Source organism: Pinus tabuliformis, chromosome 4_2 (assembly GCF_031772625.1).
Source record: "Pinus tabuliformis cultivar Carrire ecotype Pingquan chromosome 4_2, CPIR1, whole genome shotgun sequence".
Taxonomy (NCBI): Eukaryota; Viridiplantae; Streptophyta; class Pinopsida; order Pinales; family Pinaceae; genus Pinus; species Pinus tabuliformis.
The window spans coordinates 852,812,822-852,822,780 of NC_142304.1; the positions used below are offsets into that span (position 1 = coordinate 852,812,822).

The 9,959-nt window shown below is 37.1% G+C and overlaps 1 protein-coding gene across 1 annotated transcript; it reads left to right on the top strand.

Moving 5' to 3' along the window:
• The first annotated feature begins 235 nt into the window (after window positions 1-235).
• On the top strand, window positions 236-3,007 carry LOC149172351 (putative 12-oxophytodienoate reductase 10). The gene is made up of 4 exons (XM_089426287.1): window positions 236-469; window positions 1,092-1,279; window positions 1,502-1,515; window positions 1,917-3,007. Exons 1-4 carry the CDS (start codon window positions 236-238, stop codon window positions 2,735-2,737), a joined length of 1,257 nt encoding a protein of 418 aa, XP_089282413.1. The 3' UTR covers window positions 2,738-3,007.
• Window positions 3,008-9,959: the final 6,952 nt, after the last annotated feature.

A 9,959-nucleotide genomic window follows, 5' to 3' on the forward strand; every position in this document is an offset into this window, starting at 1 on the left:
CGGCAAACATGAAACCTAACCTTCTCTGGAAGTCGTCATTGCATCAGCTGGTAAATCTTTATTGGACAGAAGAAATATTTACATAAACAGAAGAAATCGACTATGCAAAGGAAATCAAAGATCCCGTTGGTTTGGAATTTTGTTTAGAAATTGAAAGAGTCACACTTGAGACATGTATAAATAGGCAAGGGACCAGAGCGAAAGTCTATATAGCTGCAGTAGTAAGCAAGTGCTAATGGCTTGTGCTTCTGTAACGCCGTTGGTTTCCAGATGGGGCGTCCACAAATCTTTGATGAGCTCCAAGAATCATCGTTTGGCTTTCTGTTCAAGTACTGGAATGTTAATAGCGAAGAAGTCTATGAGACCAATAACGAGAAGCATGAGCACTGATGCACAAAGACGCACAGGCAATCATCATTCCAACGTCTGGGACGATGATGTTATACATTCCCTGTCAACGTCATACGCGGTATTTGTACTAATCTCATAATATTCGTTTAGAATTAATGTATGAATCGGTGTAAGGACTACAAGTTCACATGTTAAAATCCGTCATTCATCGATCTCTGCAAGATAACATTATTGTAATGCATTGAAATGCACCATGAACATAAGTTAAAGTTATAATGTCACTATCTAATGCTCTAAGATTGCATACAACATTTCTATATTGTTATCCTATGTCATCTGTGACAGCATTTCAGAAATGTCTTCATTTTGGGTGATCGTGGGCGCAGCGGTCGATTCCGGGAATCGACCCGCCACCGGTCGGGCGGGGCGGGGCGGCCCAAGGGTGGCGCTGCGGGCGCGCAGCGCCACCCCCGGGCCGCCCCGCCCCACCCGACCGGCGGCGGGTCGATTCCCGGAATCGACCGCTGCGCCCACGATAAACAACTGGGTGAAAATTTATTAATTGACAATGGGCGGTACAATACAAACTCCAAAACGACGAATGTTCAGAGATTCACACGTCGCCTGGCAAGAACCTTCCTATTGCGACTCTATCGGTGGTGTCTACAACTCACCTCGATGTATCATCCATCCACCACTGGAACCGCATTAAGATCCGACCTGCCCGTATATATATTCAGTTCTTGCCACAAAATACCTGTTCTTGCCACATGCCCTCCCGCGATTTACTCGGCGAGAAAAGGCAATTTCATATTACCAATAACGTCTCCACTCTGAAGGAATCTCATAGAATCGCTGCTTTTGCTCCGTTTACAAAAGAAGAGGGGCCTGCACTCGGAGATGCCGGCCACGTTCACTATTTCCAAACGTGACCCGTGACCTCATATCGGAACGTTGACAATGATTTGTTAAATTTCTAGTCAAATTTCAAGAGAAGACCATAACATCTATCCACCCTCCCCTTTCCAAAAATTCCGTTTCCCAAAAATCATGAACCAAAATATCAGTGAATCGTTGACAACGTGGGGTACCGCATATGGCTCTTACGTATTAATGAGTGACTATGTCGTTTCTACCAACGATTATGCAGGGCGTCACACACAGGTCTGAAATGAAAAAATTCTTTCAATTCTTCAAGAACACAAATTAGTGCAGATTTGTATTCACTCAGCATTGTTATATGTTGCCAAATATGAAATGTAATTGGATGTAGCAATCTCAATGTTTTCACTTTCATTTTGAGTTTATTGTGGTTTGCGGATTCCTGGAATATTTTGAGCAAAGATTAAATGCGGATTTTTGAAATATTTTGAGCAAGATTATCTGCCTGTCTTTCCAATTTCAAAATATTCCTAGAATCCACAATAAAATCCAAAAAGTAGAGATACAACTAAAGCCCTGACAGATTTGGGATTAGAATGAATCTGTGCGTCAGAATTAAAAAATAAAAAATAAAAAATAAAAATGATGCTGCATATTTGTAACAAATTTCTTCTTGTTTGCAGTTTATCAGCCGAATCAAGAAGCCCCGCTGTCCTCCACCAGCCAGCAAATTCCACAACGATGGACCATCTTGATGCCGGACGGCTCTAGGGCCGCTTGCTCCCAACCCCGTGCCGTCTCGACTGCAGAAATCTCTGAAATAGTCGATCAATTCCGCAGCGCAGCTCGAAATGCAAAGTCGGCGGGGTTCGACGGCGTGGAAATACACGGAGCTCACGGTTACCTGATCGATCAATTTCTCAAGGACGGCGTCAACGACAGAACCGACGAATACGGCGGAAGCATTGAGAACCGCTGCCGTTTAGCCCACGAAATTGTGGAGGCCGTAGCGGATGAGATTGGGGCGAAACGCACCGCCATACGGCTATCTCCCATTATAGACCACAATGAAGCAACGGACTCCGACCCTCTGGCTCTCACCCACCACTTAATTCGTGTCCTGAATCGTTACTCGTTGGCATATCTGCATGTCACTGAGCCACGCTTAACCAGGGAAGGCCTCAAGCAAGATGAGGCCGAAATCATGGACGCCGATCAGATGTGGAGTATGCTGAGAGGGGAGTACAGAGGGGGACTGATGCGGAGCGGGGGATATGTGAGAGAAAGTGGCATGGAAGCCGTGTCAAAAGGCCATGCAGACATGATATCCTTCGGCCGTCTATTCATTTCGAATCCAGACCTGCCTCTCAGATTCGCCATTGATGCGAAGCTCAACGAATATGACAGATCCACTTTCTACACTCATCATCAGGTTGTCGGATACACTGATTACCCATTTTACATCAATTCTCCTACTGCGAATGCGACGCCTTATGAAATATAGATTTCAAAACCAATACAATTTTCTAAATGTTGCTCATTCTATTGCGCGGATTCACTTTCTATTCTAATTAAGTCAAGATCGGACGCATTCTTTGCAAATTATTTAAAAATACTCTTCGGAGACGGTTTGAGAGAAAGGGAAAAGACATGGTTTGCAGAAGAATGAGCGCTGAAAGAAGACAATGGCTCATAAAAAATGCTGGTTGTTCAGCAACTAAGGCTGACAGTTTTCCCTATTTCTTCACTTAATCAATCAGACGGATAACAAAGATCCGAAAAGTATAGAATTTGAATAATGTTTCAAAATCTGACAGACAGAAATGTAGTCAATTAATTGTGTTAATGCTTGATACCTGATGAGGCATTTGTGTAGGTGCTATTTCCCTTGAAATCTCCGAGTGCAAGCCCCTCTTCTTTTGTAAACGGAGCAAAAGCAGCGATTCTATGAGATTCCTTCAGAGTGGAGACGTTATTGGTAATATGAAATTGCCTTTTCTCGCCGAGTAAATCGCGGGAGGGCATGTGGCAAGAACAGGTATTTTGTGGCAAGAACTGAATATATATACGGGCAGGTCGGATCTTAATGTGGTTCCAGTGGTGGATGGAAGATACATCGAGGTGAGTTATAGACACCACCGATAGAGTCACAATAGGAAGGTTCTTGCCAGGCGACGTGTGAATCTCTGAACATTCGTCGTTTTGGAGTTTGTATTGTACCGCCCATTGTCAATTAATAAATTTTCGCCAAGTTGTTTATCGTGGGCGCAGCGGTCGATTCCGGGAATCGACCCGCCGCCGGTCGGGCGGGGCGGGGCAGCGCCACCCTTGGGCCGCCCCGCCCGACCGGCGGCGGGTCGATTCCCGGAATCGACCGCTACGCCCACGATCACCCAAAATGAAGAAATTTCTGAAATGCTGTCACAGATGACATAGGATAACGATATAGAAATGTTGTATGCAATCTTAGAGCATTAGATAGTGACATTATAACTTTAACTTATGTTCACGGTGCATTTCAATGCATTACAATAATGTTATCTTGCAGAGATCGATGAATGACGGATTTTAACATGTGAACTTGTAGTCCTTACACCGGTTCATACATTAATTCTAGACGAATATTATGAGATTAGTACAAATACCGCGTATGACCTTGACAGGGAATGTATAACATCATCGTGCCAGACGTTGGAATGATGATTGCCTGTGCGTCTTTGTGCATCAGTGCTCATGCTTCTCGTTATTGGTCTCATAGACTTCTTCGCTATTAACATTCCAGTACTTGAACAGAAAGCCAAACGATGATTCTTGGAGCTCATCAAAGATTTGTGGACGCCCCATCTGGAAACCAACGGCGTTACAGAAGCAGAAGCCATTAGCACTTGCTTACTACTGCAACTATATAGACTTTCGCTCTGGTCCCTTGCCTATTTATACATGTCTCAAGTGTGACTCTTTCAATTTCTAAACAAAATTCCAAACCAACGGGATCTTTGATTTCCTTTGCATAGTCGATTTCTTCTGTTTATGTAAATATTTCTTCTGTCCAATAAAGATTTACCAGCTGATGCAATGACGACTTCCAGAGAAGGTTAGGTTCCATGTTTGCTGTACGGTGGTTATCCTCCTCTGTCGTGAGTAATGTCGAAACAATTATAATAGGAATTTCTTACTATTTTGAGCGTACAAGTAGGTTGGTATGGTGTTTAATTTTTAGATCTAAATTTTATGTTAAGACTTATATTTGTAGTTTTTTTATTTTTTTATATTAATTTTACGTCGAGTTTTATTTTTAAGGCTATAAGTTAGTTGGTGTGGTGTTTATTTTTTAAGTTATAAGTTAGTTGGTGTGGTGTTTATTTTTTAAGTTAGAATTTTGTGGAAGACAGTGAAGATTTAAGCAAATTATAGATTTTAGAAACATAATGAATATGGTATTATCTTAATGAAAATGGAAAAAAATGTTATTTCAATTAACATATTCCAAATACAATTTATTTATTTTTTGGAAAAAAAATAAAAAAAGTTATCAAATAAAGTTATAATAATGTTGTTGTCATGCATTTTAACTTTATTGACTTATGTATAATATTTTGTGTGTGATTCATTACTAAAACCCAACCTTATGTTCAATTATGATATTTATGTTAGGTTTTAGTTCCTTATCTTTCGTTTGTTTTGAGTTATAATTTAAACTCATATTTGTTGTATTGTTGTTTAACTTTTTAAATTTTATTTTCATTATCGTAATCAAACAATGGAATTTTTTATTTAAATATATATAGAAAATGTAATTCTTATGCATTAATGCAACCGCCTTTTCTTCTTTGATTAATTTTATTATATAATCATTTATATGCATTAAGGGTGTTATGTAAATACAGTTTTTGTTTTATTTTATTTCTTCATATAAACCCTTTGTATATAGTTAGTTATATTTTAATTAGAATTTAAATAGATTATAATTTCTTTTATTTAATTGTTGTTAAATAAATTATTACATATAAGTTTATTTTGTATTCTTATGTGATTAATATTGAATTTGATATTCACAAATATAAAAAAAAAGAAGTAACCACTTAAATGTAAACAATTAAAATCATGCATGAATTAATAAATAAATAAATGTCTTCTCTTTTTCATTTTAGAAACTTAATCATTTAAATATCTCATATTCAAAAGGAGGGTGTTTATTTTAATATATTCATTGGTAGGGTTAGTGTAGGTAAGGGTGGGGGGTGGGGGAAGGTAGGGGGTAGGGGTAAGGGTAGGGTGGAGGGGTGTAGGGCGCGAGGCCCATGGGGCCAGCGTTAAGGAAGGGGGGGAGGAGTTGAGATTGGAGGGGAATGGGAGTTAGGGGGTGGGCTTATGGGGAGGAGAGTTGTGGGGTAGGGAAGGAAGAGTTGGGGAAATGGTGCATGGGTGGGTGAGTTGGGGGTAGCAAGGGCTGGCGCATGGGTAGGGCAGAAGGGGGAAGAGGGCATGGGTGAATGGGAAAGATCGGTAATGGGTTGGGGGAAGGGGGCACGACGACGGCCTACCCACGGTTATTGGGTGATTGAGTTTGAATAATTGTTTAAGACAGTTTATATAACTGATGTATGCATCGTATCTTCAAATAAAATTAATGTTTTCCATATTTTGTTAAATGAGAAGTTATGAAGCATTTTTATGTTGTTGGATTATGTCTTAAGTATGATAAATTTTATTGTTTAAATATCTACAATGCAATATCAAATTAGAGATATAATGTATGTTTTATTCAATATACAAATAAAGACTTTTGAATTCATTCAATGATATAATTTGTTCATAATGTCATGTTTTTTTAGTTTTATAGTTGAAAAAATTTCAATTTCTTTTGTATCTAGCATGTTGTGGTTGAAAACATGTTAAATTTATACTTAGGAAAGAAAAATGATATTCTACCAGAAACATTAATGTGTTTTTTCCTTAAAATTTAACTTTGTTTGAGACATAAAAAATTGGTTTTATTAGCATTTTTTAAAAAGTTTGAAAATTGACCCTAAAAAAAAAAATCATTATTCCAGTATCAACACTTTCGTTTTGAAGCTATATTTTGCACAAAAATTTCGTAGTAAATTTCGTAGTCACTGCCATTTTTAAAACACGTTCAAAATTGACACCTAAAAAAAAAAAACATCATTCCAGTATACACACTTTTCGTTTTTAGCACTGTTTTTGATGTTTTTTTGGGGTTTTTTTGCCAGAGTTCCCGTTTTGAGTTTATAGTTCCCGTTTCAAAGTTTACATTGTTTAAATTGGGAAACTGGTCCCATATCCCCAGTCGGACCCACTATACCAAACGGAAAAGGAGCTTCTAACCAAGGTCTAGACTAGGTGGGTATCCCCCTTGTTGTAGACCCGATTTTTGGGGCTTCAACAGGTCTTCAAAAGGAAAATGTTGCCAAGGGTGTACTTCACAGCTCCAAATATTCATAATTATGCAAATCTGACCATAACCATAATTCAAGATGTGATTTATCATCGGTCTGGTAATCTTCCTGAAGTTTTGTATCTACAATTGGACAACACTTTCCGTGAAAACAAAAATCAGGCTGTTTTTGGATATCTAAACATGCTTGTTGAATTGAGAATTTTTCAAAAGGTAAAGGTTGGTTTCCTTCTTGTTGAGCACACTCATGACCATATTGATCAGATGTTCAGTTGTTTTTCAGTCACATTGAGGAGGAAGGAAGTTGGGAGCTTGCCATCACTAATTGAATGTATTAAGAAATCATACATGCCATAGCCTACTTTTGATGTGTTGGAAGAAACTGTTGACGTGCGAAGGTTTATTCTGGGATCATATGGTGAAGGGAAATGCATTGAACAACTTAATGACATTAGCTTCCAACATCAATTTCGTATCAAAAAAATTGATGGGAAAACACTAATATGGGGCAAGAAGTATTCAACTACTACAGAATGGGCACCATCATCAGGTTTGCAATTTTTGAAGTTCATTCTAGATCATCCAATATTTGCATCAAAAATATTATTATTACAATCAGTGGGTGAAGTTCAGAATGCATGCAGACAGAATAGAGATATAAATTATTCTGATTGCCTCGAAGAAATTAAAAAATGTATCAGATATACATATGAGTACTTTGACATTGCTGATTCAGTTTGGTGGGAGTCATTTTTCAATAATCAAAGTGATATCATTTCAACAACAACAAATGAAGATGTACCTTTGAAAAATCCATTTATTTGGCCACAAAATGTGTCGAATGAACATGAGGAAGTAAACATTGTTGAACAACAACAATCTCAAGGTATTATTAATTCTTCACAGGCAACGGAAAGAGAGATGTATATTGGTTCCAGAAGATCTCATGCACAATGTGAAGCCATAGAAGACCTTTATAGGGGTTCAGTACAGGATATTAAGGAGGGTTGCATGATTGTAGTGCTAGCAGATGGAGATCCCAATGGCTATCCATTTTGGGTTGCTAAAATTATAAAGGTATTTACAGAAAATGAGGATGTTACAAGTGTTGAAGTACATTGGTATGCCACAAATACACACCCATTCAATGGTGTGTATAAGCCAGAGATGGTAGTTGACAAAAAAAATGGCGGAAAGAGAAAAAGAAAGGGTAAAAATATAAATCGCCGCCGCACAGACATATTAAAATTGGAGGATGTTGACATACTTGTTTATGACTTCAATTTAACAAAGAGAGGAACTCTTCGCTTCAAGACGATAGAGATTCTGAAAAGGCTGTTACCAGAAGGAACGGTGTTAACATGGGAGTCTGCTGAAACCAGTCATAGATCTAGAAGAATTTTGAAACCTGAAATGTTGGGCATGCATGTGGACTCAAATGGGGCAATAGTTGATGAAAGAGAAGAATATGGAACATCTTCGTCAACATCCAGTCACTCATCTGAAGATGTGAATTCTGATGGTGTGCAAGAAAATATGAGTGATTTTGAATAATTGTTTAAGACAGTTTATGTAACTGATGTATGCATCGTATCTTCAAATAAAATTAATGTTTTCCATATGGTGTTAAATGATAAGTTATGAGGCATTTTTATGTTGTTGGATTATATGTCTTAATTATGATAAATTTTATTGTTTAAAATATCTACAATGCAATATTAAATTAGAGATATAATGTATGTTTTATTCAATATACAAATAATGACTTTTGAATTTATTTAGTGATGTAATTTGTTCATAATATCATGGTTTTTTAATTTTATAGTTGAAAATTTTTCAATTTCTTTTGTATCTAGCATGTTATGGTTGAAAACATGTTGAATTTATACTTAGGAAAGAAAAATGATATTCTACCAAAAACATTAATGTGTTTTTTCCTCATAAACAACTTTGTTCGACACAAAAAAAATTGGTTTTACTAGCATTTTTTTAAAATTTTTAAAATTGACCCTAAAAAAAAAATCATTGTTCCAGTATCATCACTTTCATTTTGAAGCTATATTTTGCACGAAAATTTCATAGTAAATTTCATATTCACTACCATTTCTAAAACATGTTCAAAATTGATGCCTAAAAAATAAAAACATCGTTCCAGTATACACACTTTTCGTTTTTAGCACTATTTTTGATGTTTTTTTGGGGTTTTTTTGCCAGAGTTCCCATTTGAGTTTATAGTTCTCGTTTCAAAGTTTACATTGTTTAAAATTGAGAATTAAAATTCGAATTTAGTCTCATCAATTGTTTGAAAAATAATTAATTAATTCATCTTGAGCTAATTAGTAGGAGAAATTCAAACATGAAGTCTTTGTGAATTCATGCAACCATTATCCCTTTGATTGAGGAAGTTATCCCTTAATTAAGGAGATAAGGATGAGTTGTATTTGAGTTGTAATTAGTTATCTCAGTTAACTGAGTTAAGTCTAGTTAAATTTGTTCCAAACAGTTGGAGGAACTAATTGTGAGTTCAGTCAATTAATGCATGCATGCATGTAACTAGTGTTCTCCATATAACTGAATATTCTCTCATAAATAACTCATGCATGTCAGTTCAGACAAAGACCCAGTTGAGATTAAAGGTAGGGACAGTGTACTATCAGTTGCAAGAATATTCCCATGAGGAAATCTCTTGCATGCAGAAGGAATTCGTTCCTTGAGGATTGCACAATTTCTACATAGGTTAGAGCACTGTGTGAGGTGAGAACCACACAGGTTACATCTGGAGGACCCACGGAAAACTGCGCACGGAAATAGGAGGCTTAGAGGACATAGGAGAAGGCATATGTGTTGCCTATTCTATCTATGAGCAACAGTGAGGGACTATACTGAGAGTTGGATAGCTATGAGAGATAAAGCTTTGTGTAATCCTGAGATATCTCCACTTGTATGATAATACAGATAGCGGGGTTTTTAGCAGAGGCTTTCCCCAAAGTATTCTTCTGTGTTTCATGTGTGATTGTTTCTTCTTTTGTTATACATGTGTTCTGTTTGATCTTGCTCAAATCGATTAAGCTTCCGCAAGTTTGATTGTAGAAGTAGATTAAGTATTTTGCTTTAGTACATTGCATAATCAGTTTAATCTACAGTGAGAATTTCTACAACACATTCCTACAACTAAGCTCACTTTCTGGTTACATTTGAAACTTTTGTCACACTTATATTTTAAGTGTCGCAATGTGGTATTTTAACTGTTGTACTTAGAAATAAGTGTCACTTTGTTGTTTGTTCAAGGTGTGATTGATGTTGATGA